This window comes from Myotis lucifugus, unplaced genomic scaffold (genome assembly GCF_000147115.1).
Source record: "Myotis lucifugus unplaced genomic scaffold, Myoluc2.0 scaffold_132, whole genome shotgun sequence".
NCBI classification, from domain to species: Eukaryota; Metazoa; Chordata; class Mammalia; order Chiroptera; family Vespertilionidae; genus Myotis; species Myotis lucifugus.
The window spans coordinates 3,070,962-3,090,137 of record NW_005871180.1 but is presented as its reverse complement, the minus strand read 5'-3'; the positions used below and the strand labels follow the sequence as shown (position 1 = coordinate 3,090,137).

Below are 19,176 nucleotides of genomic sequence, written 5' to 3'. Positions count from 1 at the left end.
ATGTATGTCTATGTATGTACGTGTGTGCACACACACACACACACATATATATATATATATATATTAATTTGGGAAGAATTGAAATTTTTATCTATTGAGAATTTCAACCAAAAACATGCCATGTCTTTACACTTTTTCCGATTTTGTTTTATGTTCTTCAATAAGATTTCAAAGTTTTCTTCATTTCCATCACTCTTGTTTAGTTCATGATTAAACTAAAGCATTTAAAAATGAAGAAACTAATGCTTTATTACTAAGCTAAAGAGTGAGTGTGTATATAGATAAATAGAAATTTCATTTTTTGGTATGACTACTGCTAAATTTCAGAAATCCTGAGAAATATGACAATATGGCTAAACTCATCAAAAAAGGTTAGAATTTGAGCTGAGAGAAAAGAAAACTTTGTTTCATGCTTAAAATGGACTTATTTTTTTCATACTGAAATTTATAATTATTGTAATCCTATCTGAAATAGTTTCAGAAACATTATCTTTGCATATTCTTGAAAGTAAAGATATTATCTAATATGAAATATTTTCCTGTGCTGCTAGAAACAAAATCTCTGAATAAAATCATTGTGAAATCATGAGTACAGTCTTACTTGACTAGAAAGTTTAGAAGCTTCAACAGCATGTTCAAAATCTAGTCTTCCAATTACAGCAGGCTCTTTATTCATTACTCCTTGGCCTTTCTTGTATTCTGCCTAAAATGAATAAATGAGAGAATGTTAAATATTTCTACTTTCCAATGAAGAATTACATTGACACTAGCCACAAATAGATAGATAGATAAATAGATAGATAGATGATAGATAAAAGACCCTCGGTCCATAAAAATATTCCTTACAGCTCATCAAATTCGAAAATACTGAATGCTAAAGCAGAAATTGATTTTATAATATGTCTATCTAAATAAAGTCAACATTTCTGTAGTAAAATAATTACTCATTTTGCGCCATGTATCCAATCATCATCATCATTGTATCTATACACTGAAAAAATAAGAAATTTCTGAGTAACTGAGACTCTGTCTTCTACATACAGATAGCTTTTATGGCTTTGTTGTCTCAGGAACTGATCTAAACCTATTTGGTTAACATGCAGTTGAAGTTAGAAAATAATTATTGATTCTTAATTTTTAAGATGTGTAAAGCCTATTACTTAAGTATTTGGTTCAAGTTAAGACATCATTTTAAACCAGGTATTAGGAATGTTCAAAAAAATATTAATCAAGAAGGATGTCTTAGAGAACATAAGAAATAGCTCTGTGGTGTAGGAAACGTGCAAGGGTAAATGTTGGCAGAACAGAATCTACAAATGAACAGCTACAAGATAAGAACAAGGCCAAGTGAAGTTCTTTTGGACAAGGTGAGGTAAGAGATAATATGGGACCAGATTACTAACAACTTGACTTTCAAACTGGAACATTTGAATGCTGTCTTATACCTGAATTCTATATATCTATATATTGATCTAAAAGTATGGTAATACTAGCCATAGTCAAGTCGAGTTTTAACAGCTTCTGCATATACCCAAATTATTTACAGGATTAAATGGATAATTCAGATTTAAAAATTGAGATGATTAATTTCACTCATTAAATTAACCATGAAACTGCCAAAGCCATGCTTTGTTCCTGCAAAAATAAGAAATCATTTCTGCTCAAGATAAGAAAGAGCAATTACATTGCTTACGATCTTGGAGATCTGTGTTGCCATCTTGATGTCTGGTCTGTTGAGCTCTGCGTTATACATGTGGGTGTCCTGCATATCTTTTCTATAAGAAATCTGATCAAAGAGACAGTTTTGATTTTAAAAAAGAAATTAGTAATTTCACATAGCCTTAATGCCACAACATGATTTACCCTTGTTACAATCACCTTAGAAAGCCAACTGACATTTAATGCAACATTTATTTGGGTAGATATATTCTCTTTTTACTATACCTATACCTCACTATCATTATTACATATGAATCAACATAAAAATATGAGCCCAAGACCTTGGCACAAAACTATTCTTATAGGATTTCATATACATTCCCCTCATATGCATGCCATTGTGTCTAAGTGTGCATACTGATATTCACATAAATAACATCCTCACCAAGGGCTTTCACTTGCCCCTCATACAGTCTCTACCCCAGTGGATGCAGGATAAGCCCAGCACATGAATATAGAAAATCACTTCTGTGGGGGGAGGGTGTGTGAAGCTCTGTAACTCTCTAACTTTCACCCTGCCAACCATACCTTTCTCTCCATTTTCTGACTGGACTATTCAAATGCCCACATCTGGAAATCCTAGTGTGGGCACCGATAGTTTTATTACCTATTAAATACCATTGCAATGACTTGATCATCCCCAAATAAAAGCAATTACATTCATGAATATTCATCCTCCAAATGCACATTAGGCACAAACTAAAATGTGGAAAACAGAGATTTTAAAAGAAAAATATACATAAATTTTCCCAAAGATACTCTAGATAGCAGTGGTCATTTAGATTAACTGGACTGACAAGTAAGAATAGACCCGAAGGAACCAGTATAATGTCCAATGGTCAACACTTCACCAATCTGTCCCCTTCTCTATTTCCTGAGACCAGTCATGATTTGAAAGAACACTTAGCTATCCTCCAGACGCAGTTCTACTTGGCAATATCACCAAGGCCTGGTCAACTTGTCTATTATCTATCTATAACACTAATATGCAAATAGACCGAATGGCAGAACAACAACTGAACAACCGAACAACCGGTCACTATGATGTGCACTGACCACCAGGGGGCACGCACGGAACATGGCGGGCATCACCAGGGGGCACGCACGGAACATGGCGGGCATCGGCCGTGGCGGGATGGTGGAGCAGGTGAGTGGGGGCACCAAACCACGGCGGGGCACTAGTTGCTGTCACTGGGGCGAGCCTCTGGTGGTTACTGAAAATTCTCTGCTCCTGCGTGCCACAGTCCCACCCGGCGCTTGTACCTGCTGCCGGCACCAGCCCCACTAGCTCCCACTGCTGGCACTGAAGCCACCGCTCACAACCACTGCTGGCGCCCAGCACTGGCCCCGATCACTCAGCGCTGTCAGCGGGTGCGAGCAGCGGCTGCCGGCCCCAATCATCCATCAGGGCTTCTCCACCTCCCCCTGCTCCTGAGGGGCAATTGGGGCTGGCAGCTGCCACTTGCACCCACTGCTGGTCCCGGCCCCGCTCATAACCACTGCCGGCATCCGGCAATGGTCCCAATTGCTCGGCGCTGTCAGCAGGTGTGAGCAGCAGCAGCTAGCCCCGATCACCCTTGAGGGCTTCTCCACCTCCCCCTGCTCCTGAGGGGCGATCGGGACAGCAGTCACCACTCACATCTACTGACGAAGAAGGTCCTGCTTGCACCCGCTGCTGGCGCCAGCCCTAATCGCTACACGCCTTCAGCAGGTGCAAGTGGGGCTGGCACCGTGAGCACGTGGGAATAGTGGGAGCAGGGCTGCCAGCAGACAGGGGACCTGGGGCCACAGCGGGAGAGGCCGGGCGGGGGCACTGAGGATGGGCCGAGACCCACCCCTGTGCTCACAGCACCCTCGCGGCCCACAGTTCCTTTCAAGGTGCACTCATTTGTGCACTGTGCCCCTCGTATAATTATATATTCTACTAAAGTTATAATGCAGAGGGCATGGTAATGGTTTCAGAAATTCATGTATATTTTTTAAAGGCACAGATCTAGGTGGAACACGGAAGTACAGTGGAACCTCAGTTCTTGAATTTAATTCATTCCAGAGGCTGTTCAAGAAGTGATTTGTTTGAAAACTGAGTCATTGTTTCCCATTAGAAATAATGTAAATTGGAAATAATTATTTCCCATTAGAAATAAAGTAAATCCATTCCAGACCTGCAGATGATTCTGTTTTAACCTTTCTTATATACATGTCTAATGTACTGCTTAATCTATAAACAAACACATCTTTTCTTAAATTTATTGAACCACCCCCTATTAGCCTTTCACAAATCACTTTCAGCACTTGTCCCAGGGGTATCTTTCAGGAAGTCAGTATGCAATATCTTCACTTTTTCAAATATCACTGCCTCCAAAATGTTGTCACTGGCTAACTGCTGTTCTTCTATACAAATCAACAACAGTTTTTCTACCTCTTCAATTGCCTGTGATCATTGTGTCTTTCACACCTTAGCAACATTAGCACCCTTGATGGCCTCTTCATGATTTACAACTGTGCTAATCATCCATTTCACCAGCAAAAAAAGCAAAAATAAACATACAAACACACACACACACACACACACACACACACACACACACACACACATATTCACAGCACAATTTTGTGAGATGTTAACAACATGAAGTTTAATGGTAAACCAAGTTGCATTCTCTCCTTTCTTTGTGGCCTGAGAGACTTTTTGTCATGCTGATGTATCAGTGTAAAAGGGTTGTTAAGTCGAGAACTAAAGTTTTGTTCCATAATGGAGATATTTTTTTCTGTGAACAACTTGGTAGAGAACCAAATTGTTTGAGATGGGAGACTTTCAAGAACCGAGGTTTGAAAGTATACAGCTAAACATCTATACAAATGCACTATCAACTGCATTTTGCACAACACATTTATAATATTGCCTGCAAACCTCTTGCAATAGCATCATCTGTGGTACTTATTTCAAATTTAGATTTCTGAGGTCCATTCCCAACTTTGTAATGGAATTTCAATAAATGGGGCCCAAGAATTTGCATTTAAATGAATTTCCTGGTTAACTACTATGAATGAGTATTCTAGATAATTCCATGTATCTTATTATTTTCTTTTCAACCTTGCAGGGTTAAAAAAAAAACATTGCTACATTCCTTCTTTCAAAAATAATAAGAAGTATACAAAATGATCATGTATTAAGAGGTCAGTAGATAGGCTCCCTATGCATTATATTATTTCAATGAAACATTTAGATACATTTCTATTTACATTTTTTAAATATATATTTATTGATTTCAGAGAGGAAGAGAGAGGGAGAGATAGAAACATCAATAATGAGAGAGAATCATTGATTGGCTGCTTCCTGCACGCTCTCTACTGGGAATGGAGCCCACAACCCCAACATGTGCCCTTGACTGGAATCAAACTTGGGACCCTTCAGTCTGCAGGCCAATGCTCTATCCACTGAGCCAAACCAGCTAGGGCACTATTTACATTTTTAAGACCTTGTGTGTGCCTCACCATCAAGACTAGTTTTTCAACTATGTTTATACTCATGAACTTGTCTGACAAGTGAATAGCTTAAATACAATTAGCATAATTTCAGCAAGAATCTGTTTTCTTCAGTATTCCCATTTTCATAGGATTACCTTAACAAGTAATTTCAGGTAGGTTTTGTGCATACAGGTACCAAAAGAAACATAAAAAAATAAGCTGAAAATTGAGTTATTTTGTTGGATGGGCTTTAAATCTTTAGGGATTTAAAATAATCCAATTTTATTGGTTTCAAAAAGCAACGCACTCACCCACAAATGATAGCCAATCACCTCAGCCTGCACTGAGTTAAACACAAGCTGTGTAAACAAAAACCAACTCTCAGGTGAAAAGAAGCCAAAATCATTACTTACCTACAAAGGCTAGCTGTTTCCATGTTACTACATTCATAGCAAAACCATAGGGAGGGAATGTCTTTTTGTTTAGAAAAGAATGAGAGTAAAATGGAAACCCTTACTTTTTGAAAAGAGCTGCAACCTTTCAGAAATCTAAGCTGTACATGAGTTACCTAATTATATGCTGTTCAGCCTAATGATGGAGTGAAGAGAGGTGAACGGCACAAAGACACAGGAGCAGGACTCTGAATAGGGTCCCATCATCCATGTAAATTGCAAATTAGAGGCCAGCATATGTGACTCAAAACAAATATTAAGATTGACGTGAGCTGCAAATTCAAACAAGCGGACACCACAGAGCCACACAGGAAAGACCACAGGAGCCTGGTCACTAGTCAAATCTTCCAGAATATCGCTGCTTGGCGATAGTCCGCAGGAATGAGGGCTTAAGATGAGCAGCAAGTTCCTGGTTTTCACTAGCTGGAAGGATGTCTAAACATAGGTGGTATGACAACATGGGTCATTATCCTAAATTATTCCTTTGTAGTAAACGCGTTTTTGTTTTTGTTTTTTATCTGCCTAGCATTTATTTTTTTTAATTGGAAACTGCCCCACCCTCACTCCATGTGATTTGGTGGAGCTATCAAATACAGCCTACTTTCCTGTGACAGGCTATCCAATCAGATACCCCATCCCTTTGGAAATCATCCTATATAATAAAAGTGTAGTATGCAAATTGTCCCCTCAACCAGGAGTTCATCCTGGAGTTCGATCAGGGGGCGGGGCCAGCCGGGGAAAGGGAGGGAGGCCCCGGCTGGCAGCCACTAGGGACCCTACCAGTGCATGAATTTCGTGCACTGGGTCTCTACTGATTAATAAGAAAGCCGACATAAACCAAGCAGGGCCAGAATCATTTGAAGGATCTGAGGCTAGGAGAGATAGAGCTGCTGTCCTTTCCCCTGGAATTAGCTGCTGCAAAGTTGACTTAATTTTAAGAACACCAGCTCTCATCTTGAGACCATTTAAACAGTCTGTCTGGAAGTGAAGTCACAGAAGCCAGCAGAGCCAAGAGGTTGGGAGAGGAGAGTCCTGGTCACACTGTGGAGCCTCTGGATCCAGCCAAGCCTGAAGGTAGCATGACTTTCCCAGTTATGCAAACCAATACATTCTTGTTTTTTATATGCGCTAACTTAAGATGGATTTTTCTCACAGAATCTAGGAACTGCTAACAGCCTTTACATCATCTACAGTGTCAAATCTGCTCTTTATTGCCTCCAATAAGGATTTTAATTCTATCAAAATCTGTTGCTGAATTTCTTCCTTATCTCACAATGTTCACTTTCCTACTCAACTTTTTGTTGTTGTTGTTAATCCTTGATATATTTCCCATTGCTTTTCAGAGAGAGTGAAAGGGAGGGAGCGAGAGAGAGAGAGAGAGAGAGAGAGAGAGATCAATGTGAGAGAGACACATCCACTGGTTGCCTCCTGCATGTCCCCTATCTGGGGCACAAACCTGTATACTAGGTATGTGCCGTTGACTGTGAATGGAACCCTCGACCCTTTGGTGCCCAAGCCAAAGCTCTATCACTCAGTCACACCAGCCAGGGCAGCTTCTTTTTTAATCTCACTTTGTCTTAGAACCTCAGTTTGTTCTCTCCTTGCAAGCTTTCTAGTTCTGTTTCATAAGGCCACAGCTTTTGCATGTTTCCTGTTCATACAGAATGTCCAATGTGCCAGGCACTGTTCTAAATCTTTTACACACATTAACTCATTAAATCCTTGTATCGTCCTGGGTTAGATTTGGCCAATAAGAGTCTCATTAGATTTTGAAAACAGAAGTGAAATAGATGCCTCTATTTTCCATGTAAAGCCAGACACTTGGGCAGACAAAGAATTCCCAGTGACTTTGCAGCAAGCTTTTCATATTTAGACAACAGTCATTTGAGATTCCTCAAAAGGTGAGCTAATAAACTAGAGGGAAGCAAAACCTCCACCAAAACTGTCCTTACAGTGAAGTTCAAGCACTTGGAGATGTGAACATTGAGCGCTGAGGAATGTCAGCCAAGATGGGAGCCACAGACAGACACTTGCTGGGGCTGAGGGCAGGGTGAGCAGACAGACTCACAGAAACCAAATGCAACTGGCCCAGAAACATTCATCTCTTTGCTACTCTGGTGAAGGTTACCATGATTCTTAGTGAGAAGAAACTAGAGAGGATATGGGTTTTTTAATTTTGTGGAACAGAAGTTGTCATTGTCAAAAAATACCTGTATCATCATTATAAATTCTCACATTAAAAAACTCTCCAGGTATCACCAAAGGGGCACACACACTGGAAAGTCTAGGCTTATTTCTGCCTGGGCATACTGTACTTAAAAAATTATTACATTATAAATATTTTTATAAGATAATGTAAACCTTTTAAGTATAAGTAAATGGAGGATCTGATATTAAATAGGAAAAAAAGAAAAGTTTTCAATCTTTTAAAAAAGGAAGTAACATATGGAGTTGTATCTAGAACAGTTTACCATTATTATTATTATTGTCAGTTTATAAGAGCATTTTAGAGTTGACTAAGTTTTCTTAGTCATGGTTATTTTATCACCACCACAATCCTGTGAAGAAGGCAGAACAGATAATACTAACTATTCTGTCTTAGAGATGAACAAAATACTAATACACCTAGTTTGATGCTAAATCCTAAAGCACTATTATTGTAAGTCACATCAAGGAACCACATAAAGCCGGAAATGTTTTCCTAGCAACGTTTTTCCTGATTTTTCTTTAAGTTTTTTTCATTTTCTTATGAAATAGAAATTTTGTCTACTGATAAGTTTTTATTAACATTAAGAAACTACATATATCATTCTTGAAAGGAACATTAAGTCTCTTGCTTCCCCAGCTGAATACGTCTTTCTAATGCACACTGAATTGATTACCAATATGGTGTTTTGGAAAAGTTTACCACTCCAATTTCATGACAAGTCTATACAAACCACATTCCTTATAAAACTTAAAATGGCAGCTTAAAATTTGTTTGCCTTACTTCAGAACTATTGGAGTTTTTGTCTCTGGTAAGATTGATGAGAACTAATAATGTTACTGGGGTTTTCATTACAAGCCCATCTTTAGGGAAAAGCAACAGAATAGAAACCTCCAGTTTCTCTAATTACATTAGAAAAATTTGGCAGGGGTACATCCCTTAAGATAAAAAAGGGATTTAGATTGGCTCTTTTTTTATGATAATAAAAAAATGATAGTCATTTTTTATTATCATATCAGCAATAAGGGTTCGGGAAGTTTTTGAATATGCCCTTCTGACCTAAATGCTCCTTTGTATAAATTTTATATGGATTTGGACTTTAATATAGTCTTACTTCTTTAGATTGTTTTTGAATTAACTGTGATCGCACTGTAAATCCCTAAATCACCCTTGAAAACTGGAGGGGGACTAACTAGGACTAACATTTTATGGAGTGGCTCTTCCGCAGAGCCCTTCACATATGTCATCTCATTTAATACTTGCAGCCCTAATGAGATAAAGATCATTGCCCCGATTTTAAGATGAGAAAACCAGGAGTTGGAGATATTAGTAACTTGTCCAAGGTCATGCAAGCAAGTGGCAAAGCAAGCGTTTTAGCTCTGATTTGACTCCAGATTCCCTTTCTATTGTATGCTACAGTGGAGGATATTGAGAAATATGTTTTCCTTGTTTCATGATCACTGAGTTTGGGGGGACAAAGGAGATTAATTGCCCCCAAATGCTCTTCTCCTTGGAACGCTCAGTTATTCAAAGGGGAAAATTTAGTTGGCCGGTCCCACAGCATCCTCTCCCCATCCTCTTCTGCTTACACACATCTACATCTCTAGAGGTAAAAGGTGAGAAAGGTTCTGAAACAAAAAGGTTCCCTGTGAACCATGGATAAATATTGTAGTAAAAGGTCTGAGTGGAAAGAAGGCAGAAGTTAAAAACATTGAACTATCGTTGTCCCAGTTTCTTGTGTCTCTCTAACAGCTACTCAAACGCCGACTTGATTTGGATGGAAACGTAAAAAAAGGTAAGCAAAGATGCCGACTTGCATTGTTTCTAGGTTAATTAGTTGCACATGTGGCAACACATTTGATTTTAAATTAAATCAAGTGATTTATAGGCTTAGTGCGAAGTCACAGACCACGTTAGGAAGGGTAATTCTATTAGTAAATTCCCTGCCGATGAGCATCATTAGACTGAAGGAGGCAGGGTTGTCTCTCCTGGTGATTCGGTGGCCTCGCCAGCTGAACCACAAGGTAGCTGTACTTGCTCTCCTCGCGGCTTTCCAGACCTGCGTTTAAATTTCATATTGCAAGGACAACAAGTGTATTATTCTAAGTGCCTTGACTCTAGAGGAATAGCAACTACTTCACAGACAGAACACAAATATCCTCCTCACTTTAAATCTGAGTAAATAGTCTTAAACACTTTCTAAATCCTATTATATGTACAAACTTTGCATGTAAAGGTTGAGCTGGTTAGGCAGAGGAGTGTAAGTAAACACACCCTTCTCCCATAAGTACACAGTATTGAACGGAGGAAAGGGCTTTATACTCTGTTCCCTCAACCCCTCAATCAAAGACCTTTGAAAAGAAAAGGCAGACTTAAAATAATAACCCCAGTTCTATGATAAGGAACTTCCGTATTTGAATTTCATTGAATTATAGAGTTAGAAGGGCCTCCCGAGGATCCTTGCAGTACGGCCCCCTCCCTAACCCACCCCCACCACCTTCTTCTTTCCTGCAGTGAACTGGAGCCGCTGATCTGAATTCTGATGACAACCTATTTGGTGCCCATTTTAAAAACTTCATTTAAAATCTTGACCAATAACTAGTGACCTTTAAGAGGGAGGCAGCAGGGCCTAATAGAAAGAGCAAACCCAGGGCTTTGATTCTTTAGTCTCATTTTTCTCATCTACAAAATGGGAACCGGTACAGGGATTTTGTGAGAACTGGCCATGATCAAAGTCTTGGCACAGTTCTGCTACACAGCAGTGCTGGCTAAGAGGTAGTTATTATGATTATTATAGTCATTCTGTAAGCAAACTGTTCTTATAAAGCGTCCCCTTAAAATGACCTTGCTGGTAATAACAGACATGCAGCTTCTTCATCTCTTATCAATCTCAAACCATCAAGGAAAAGTGCTTTGGTGTTGGCATCTGTTTATACATTTGGATTAAAACGTAAAACCTCACTCACTTTTTACTTAAGCATTGACCTACTGCAATTTAATATCAGAAAACTGCTGCCATCCTGCAAAGAGACACTCTGCACAGCTGGGGCTCTGGGAGCACAGATCTGCAAAGCACCTTTAGTAAGAGAACTAAGTGGTGGGACAGGCCCTGTGTGAGATGACAAAGATGTTTCAGGTATTTTTGACAAAAGGGAGTTTCTTGACCCAACTAGGACAGACGCTTTATCTTAACTGATTCTAACCAATAAAGAACCTGGCAAATAATTTTTATATTCCTTCTAGAAAGCAGAGAATTCATGATGGGAGATAAATAAGCTTTCCCTGAGATTTCAGGAAGAAATATTTCTTCCAGGCCACCATGAGAGTGGTGGCAACTGAGCAAACGCGTGAAAGCTTTGATGTACCTCCTGACTTAAAACCAAAGAGAGATTCGTTTTCTATAGACTCACTTCCTCCCTCTCAGCTTCTGCTTCTAAGCCAGCCATTAGGCATCTATTGATTTCCTATTCTCTGTGGGTCTTTAGTTTGACACGCTGCCCGCACAAGCATTCCAAAAGAAACAGGAGTGGGGGACAGTCTCGCTAGCATCTGTGAATGAGTCTTCCCGGGACCACTGATTTGCAGCACTCTTTCTCCCAATTCTTCTGCAATCCTAGGCAGGAAACCATGGGAGCTTCGCCATCAAGTCAAGGAATTTTTAAAAATTCTAATAACCCAATAGGTCCAAAGGATCCATGTGTGTCTTGTTCAAAGCAGAATTTCCAATGCCGGCAAGTGCCTGGCATTTTAAAGGCATTCCAGGAGGTTTTAATAACTGTTAATGGAATAATTCAGATATCTTTCTTACTGAACACAAAGAGATAAAAAGAAAAGAAAATTTAAAGTCATTTTTTTAAAGGGAGTGTCATAATATTTAAATTTCAACAAAATATCCATTAGCCTCACGGTGGGTCAACCACAATTTGCCAGAAAGTCGTGGGGAGTGGCTTCCTTACATTACTCTGGTGTTTATTGACCTCCATGGCAGGTGGCTCCTTCATATGGGTGTAATCTGAGAGTCCTCTGGCAGCATCATGTTTCTGCTTGTAGGCGATCTTTAAAAAAAAAAAAAAAAACAAAAAACAAAAAACACACACACAATAAACCATTACTCTCATTTAGAAGTGCATTAAGTTTTTACCTGTTAAATTTCAGAGATTTGCTAGGATTTTGTATATTTGAATATCACAACTGTTGGTCAAATTTGCCTGAGTCTCTATAACAAGACAATATACATAACATTTTCATTTTAGTGTTTCAATTTAGACTCCTAATTCTAAATCTTTGTCGCTTATTTCAAAAGTCGTTGACCATAGGCTGAAATCCCAACCCTCATGTTCATCCTGTTAAAATCTTAGCTACGATTGTGGGAAATCTCCCTCACCCAAGGGCGGTTAGGGTTCTAAATGTTCAAGGTCTGAGTCTTGGGAAAGCAGCTGACAAAGTGGGGGAAATGATTAGATATTTAAAAGTGAATTTTTCATTTTTCAATTAATTGTTATGATTTGATGAAGACCCAGCTATAATATTTAAATGGCTTAACCTGTGGGAGAAAATAGAATGCAGGCAAAAATCTCAGATATGTCAAGCCCAGTCCTCCGTTAGAGAAAGAAGCATCATACCAACGAATCCATCACCACCAAGTTAACTTTGTTCTGTACTGAGAAGGCATGAGTGTGATTACTTCAGAAGCAACCAAACTCGACAGAAGAGTTAGAAATTAAAGATCTAGAAGACAGCAAACAAATTATCCCCTTACTCTTAGCCTATGCCATTATCCTATTTATTTCCTTCAGAATTTTTAGTTACTGTGTTTCCTTTATGTCATTTCTTTTCTGTCTGCTCTTACTAGAACATAACTGTCCGGTTCACTGAAGGCTCAGAACCCCAAATACTGTCTGGCACAAAGTAGACAGTAATAAATATTTGCTCAAGTGAATAAAAAATGAAATGAATAACTGAATGAATGAGAATAAAACAGGAATAAATTATTCCAAAGTTAATATTAAATATTTATCAAAGGTTTAATAATAAACAATATTAAATGGAATTACAATTACTTAGCCCAAGAGAATAAAGTAGCCTTAAAAAGAAAGATTAGAACAGTGTTAATCAAGAACAAAACAAAATCTAATTTTCAATGAAAAAGAATTAAAGTTAAACTTAGGGAAAATTTTTTTACCCATATGATTTCCTTGAGAGCTATGCCTGTATCGTACACATGTTTTAATATCCTGTGCCAATCACAGTGAATGACAAAGAGTAGAAAGGAAATAAATGTTTAGTGAATGAATAAATTAATTAAATATTCTCATGAACTTAAACTCCTCATAGTCTTTAATAAACAGAATTAATCACCCATTTGACTTAGATAACATACTTGTCTAGAGGATTAAAGTAATAATTAAATATTTAAAAAATAAAATCATCAACTATAACCACACAAAAAAAGAAAGAACAACTATCAGTGTTTAAATACCTTCTCTGCTTCCTCTACTGAGTTTTTCTTGATAACTAATAAGAGAGAACTCAATCTGGGGTATCACAGCCTCTAAATTTTGAAAGCTGTGATAAAAATTTCTTCTTTCAATGAAATCTAACTCTACCTGCCCATAGCTGCATCTATTTGGCCATACAGGTGGAGTCTAGTTCACAAGGCAGAACTTTAAACAGCGCAACATAGCTGTCAATGACTTCCCTTCTTCCAGGCTGTCTGTGTGCACTGAAGCACTGAACCCCTATCCTCAGCACAAATTCCAATTTATCCATCTCTTTCTTAAGGTGCCCACATGTTCCAGACCTATCCTCATTAGAATTATTCAACTTAATCCAGACTACCATCTCTCATGTGCTGTATGTGATTAATGCAGCCATAGATCACACTGTTTCCTTTTGATGGTTGTGTTGAGATTCCTGTCAACACCCTTAAGTCTTGTTCAGTCCCACCCAGCCCTGTCCCCACATCCAATCCTGCATCTCTGGTTGATTATTAGGGCTCACATGCAGCACCTCACCTTAGCCCAGGGATCATTCATCTTGTCAGAGCCTGTCCAGTGACTTAATCCATCAGGATATCTAACTCTGGTAAACATATCTTTACATTTTTCACCAATTAATTATGTTAAACAGGAAACCCATTAAGAACCTTCATCTGGGTTGAGAAAGTCTATTATCTTAATTCCATTATATTCTATATTATATCTTGGGGTGGGGGAAGGGGAAGTTAATGAGGGGCTAAGTCTATTAAGCCAGGAAAAGAAAACTTCCATGAAATATGTTCCTTCTACTTAAATAAAAAGAGCTAGTATGTGCCCGTCTCCTCTTTGCTAGATGCCTGGTTTATTTTGCATCTTAGACTGACTATTACACTTGGGACTTTATAAACATAACCAATACAGCTGATCATTTTGTGGGTTATCATAGAAATGGTGAGTCATCAAACATGGTTTTAAAAAGCACTCTTTGTTAAAAAGAGCTATGTAATTTTCTACTTGCAGCATTAAAACAGTCATTTCATTTCATGTATAGCTGCTACTAAGCACCACTTCAGAATTAAAATTAGATCAACTTGGAGGTGGCTGAACTTTCATTTATCATATTAATGTTCATCTTTAAAATAGCTAATGGAAAATTATATCAAGCTAATAAATTTCCTGATGAATTTGATTTCCTAGGATTTGTCATTATTGTGTGGCATTTCCCTATATTAGCACGTGTTTCCTTCATACCCTGAGAATTAAGATGGCTGTGGTACTTACGGACACCTACCTCATGGAGGATACTTGCGATAGTCTTACATACTTTATATATAAACTAGTGACCCAGTGCATGGATTTGTGCATATTGAAAGGAAATTAATTAGAATATTTTAATATTGCTATTTGCCCTTTCTCTATAATAGAAATGTCAACCAAATTCACAATGACAGATCGAAACACACACGTCCAATAGGCGCCAGCAAGAGCTTTATATGTATCGCACATGTATGAGTCAACATTTATTTTTAAATTTCCAGTGCATGTCATATGTACTGGCCATTTAGTCAGTCAGATAGTCGGATGGACAGATGGATGGTCAGTCACTTAGCTTTTTATATATATAGAGAGAGATGCTTATATAAGTAATCTATTTATATAAAACCCTAATATGCAAATCGACCGAACGGCAGAACAGCCGGTGGAATGACTGGTCGCTATGACACACATTGACCACCAGGGGGCAGACGCTCAACACAGGAACTGCCCCCAGCCTCCAGGCCCCAACCGGTGGCGGCAAAGGGGGGGGGGTGCTGGTGAGCCAGCAGTGCCAGGCCAGCCAGGGCAGGTTCAAGCAGGGGCCCCGATCACCCCGCCAGTCACCCATACATTGGCCCTGATCACCGGCTAAGCCTAGGGACCCTACCTGTGCAGGAATTTCATGCACTGGACCTCCAGTATGTGTATATTTATCTTACTTATTTGATCACATAGTATATCTTTATATCTCATATATACATAAATAAGATGTGCATACATTTCTAACTTACATTATATTTTATAACTATTACATAGGTATATGTTCTTCTAATTGATAACACAGATATCTCTGATGGTCCTGAAACAGGACCTTGTGGCCACTATAGATAAAAACATAGGCTCTCATAAACCCCCTGGAACAGATGCCTGAGTAGCCTGTATTACTTCTGTGATAAGGGATGACTTAGCCTCCGCCTGAAACAGCCTGGAGAGAAGGATTTCACTGCTTTATGCCCCAATCCATCCATTTCCAGAAGCTTTCTTTTATGATCTGTGTTTATAACATTTTTAATGATGAATCTATATATATAAAAGGCTAATATGCAAAGTGTCCCTCTGGGAGTTCGACCAGGAGACCTGGAGTTTTCTCACTCGCTATGACGTGTGCTGATCAACAGGGGAGGCATGGAACAAAGGAAGGCCCCAGCCAGCAGCTGGAAGCCAGAAAAGGGAGGCCCTGGACGCCAGCCAGAAGGCCCTGATCGGCCCTGATCGCTGGCCAGGCCTAAGGGCCCTACCTGTGCATGAATTTCATTCATTGGGTCTCTAGTATATAATAAAATGGCTTCCTAAAATCTCCACATCTCTTTTTTTAAAGGCACATCTTTCTATTAGTCATTTTCTATAAGTAATATTAATCTAGCTAACTTCACTTAATCACTCTAGTTTGGTTTTAAGATAATATTTTGTTCCAGTATCAAAAGTTTAGATTTTTCATTAGAACCCAGAATGCCATTAAATTTCAAATTTGGCTAATACTCTAATTTACACTATTTGGACATAGTAAAAGGTTAGGGTTTTTTTTTGTTTTGTTTTGTTTTGTTTTGTTTTGTTTTTGCAGACACTGTCAAATCATTTTACTTTCTTGACTGTCTTATTACCAGGTTAGCTTTGAGGACTGCAATTTTAAAAGTAATAACATTGATGTATGTAAGACTAAAGAAATGTTATTACAATTACATAAAAACCTTTGAATTAGATACCTTATTCAGGGTCTATGTTTTTCCTTATCAACAAGTTCAGGGACTAATTACAACACTGGGCAGTGTTGCTCCTTAAGAGCACAAACCTCTCTTTCCCAGGGTGCATGTTCTACTGCAGGATAACACATATATTAGCCATGGACGTGATGAACTATTCTTGAAAAAACACACACGCCAGATTCCTAAATATACAACATGGATTATTTTTAAGTTCTATGTTGCACATATTTGTGTACTATAGATCTACTGATGCTATAAAAGATGAGAAAAGTTGTACATTGCCTAAGTAATAAAGATGTATATTTGAAAAATGTTACCTTCTCAAGTAAGTATAAAAAAATAATTTTTTTTCTTTTCCTTCTTTATTAAGTACTACTTGTCACATAAGTGCTGTGCTATAATTATTTGCTTTTTAAAGTAGTCTATATTATCAGCAAGTGGCTAGGTGACTAGATATGGGCAGCAAAAAAAAAAAAGAAAAGAAAAAAAGAGGGCATATTAGTCACAGTCAGCCATGTGAAACTTTAACATCATATATTTTTAGCCTCATGTTGCACAGCTGAGATTAGCTTACTGCCAAGTTGGGTACATAGTGGACATTTAACTTTGTAATAATGAAGGACTTAAAGAGGTTATGCAAAGGATAACTATGCTCAGAATTTTTCAAGAGTAATCTATTTTCAGACTATTTAAAAGTTATCTAGGTATCCTCTACTTAAAAGATTCCAGAGAAAAAAGTAAACTTGTTTAGCCCAGCCAGTGTGGCTCAGTGGTTGAGTGTTGACCTATGAACCAGGAGTTCATGGTTCCTTTCCTGGTCAGAGCACATGCCCAGGTTGTGGGCTCAATGGATCATGCAGGAGGCAGCTGATCAATAAATCTCTCTCATCATTGAGATTCCCTCTCCCTTCCTCTCTGAAATCAATAAAAAATATATTTTTTTTAAAAAGAAGTAAATTTGTTTAATAAGAAAAAGAGGAGTAGAGATGGTAAGAAAGAGGTGGTACAGTGTGTGGTTAAGAAATGAGACTCTGGAGCAAGACAGTCCATGTTCATTCTCTAGCTCAGCCATTTATTGACTGTGTAACCTAGGGCAAATTACTTAACTTCTCTGTGCTTCAGTTTTCACATCTCCAAAATGGGAATATCTCATAGAGTGCTTGTGAGCATTAAATGATATAAATATTTATGAAATGCATAGAACAGTATCTGACATATAGTAAGCACTTCTGTGTGTCTACTATTATTTTTAACCTAAAATGTGGCATGAAAAATATAAATTATGTAAAATAAAACATTTCCTTGGAAAGGAAATCAACAAACTGAATAAAAATCAATTTTACAAGTATTTACTGAACATTTCCTATGTGCCAGAGACTGTTCTAAGCACAGAGGTGGAGCAGAAAACAAGACAGATGAGGTCCCTGCTCTCATATCACTTAAGGAACCAAATAACAGATTAACAAAGTAAAAATAATCAGATTGTGCTATGAAAAACACAAAACAATAAGATGAGTGAGAAAGAGGTGAAATACTCTATTTATAAATTCTGTCTTAAGAAATACAACACATTAAATGGATTAAGTATTCCTTATGTGTTGATGTATTATAAAGGGAAAATTACTCCTAAACACCTGTGAATTCAACATGAGTTTACACATTGACAGTTCTTAAGTTCATCTGCAATGGGCCATCACCAAAATGGCCACTTCCACCTGATGGAGGCTCTTTCTGGTAGCCTGAGGTGTTCTAAATAAAAAGCACATTGAAACTTTCATGTTTTATTCAATACTAGAGGTCCACTGCACAAAATTCGTGCACTGGTAGGGTCCCTAGCAGCTGCCAGCTGCCGCTGCCCGGGCCTCTCTCCCTTCCCCTGGCTGGCCCCACCCCCTGGTCGAACTCCTGGATAACTCCCAGTCGAGGACTAGAGGCCCGGTGCTGGAATTCATGCATGGGTGCGGTCACTAGGCCTGGCCGGCAATTGAAGCTCGAGTGTCTGGTGTGGAAGTGCAGGTCCCAGCTGACCTCTAGGCCCTGGGCAGCACATGGGCCCCTGGGCCCCCGAGTCCCCCCCTCAGCACCTGGAGCCAGGCGGCAGCCCCGCCCCCTGCCACTGTCACTGGTCGCCGTCTGTGAGGTGATCAAGCCCCGCTAGTACCCTCCTTGGGCTGGCACTGTGAGCTCACCTGCTCCACCATCCCGCCATGGTCCTGCTCTCATCAGGGCCCATAGGGGCCAGCAGCGCCTCCACTACTGCCTGCTGCCAGCATCCTGTTGCAGACACCCGCCATGTTCCACACTGCTCCCTGGTGGTAAGCACACATCATAGCGAGCAGTCGAACTCCCGGTTGAGAGGACTATTTGCATATTAGGCTTTTATTATATAGGACTAGAGGTCTGGTGCACAGATTCATGCACACTGAAAGTAAATTAATTAGAAGATGGCTGGCAAGGCTGGACTGGGCGAGACAGGCCAGACATGTCCTGGAGCCAAGTTCCAATGTTCCCTCCCAGCCAGCCGCACCTGGGGCAGCACCTGGGCTTGAAGAGCATCTATGGAGTGAGCGGGATCCCTCTGGCAGGTGGGGTCCCTCAGCTTGACCTGCTGGGATCAGACCCAAACCGGCAGTCCGACATCCCCTGAGGGGTCCTGGAGTGCAAGAGGGTGCTCTGCAAAGTTGCTGTCACTTGGCAGCTACTGCATTGATCATCTGCCCCTTGGTGGTCAGTGCACGTCATAGCTACCAGCCGGTGGGCCGATAGGCCGGTTGCTTAGCCTTTTATATATACAGACTAGAAGCCCAGTGCAAAAAATTAGTGCATGGGGGTGG

General features: G+C 39.3%; 1 protein-coding gene across 1 annotated transcript in view; it reads right to left on the bottom strand.

Annotated features, from left to right (window-relative positions):
• The window catches only part of LOC102423401 (nebulette), a 103,459-nt gene that overhangs the window by 75,174 nt on the left and 9,109 nt on the right, over nt 1–19,176 (bottom strand). The window contains exons 5-7 of the mRNA XM_023758571.1: nt 11,802–11,900; nt 1,685–1,786; nt 602–703 (exon numbers count right to left, since the gene is read on the bottom strand). Of these exons, the coding sequence (XP_023614339.1) occupies nt 602–703; nt 1,685–1,786; nt 11,802–11,900 (303 nt within the window). The remainder of the gene's footprint in view (nt 1–601; nt 704–1,684; nt 1,787–11,801; nt 11,901–19,176) is intronic.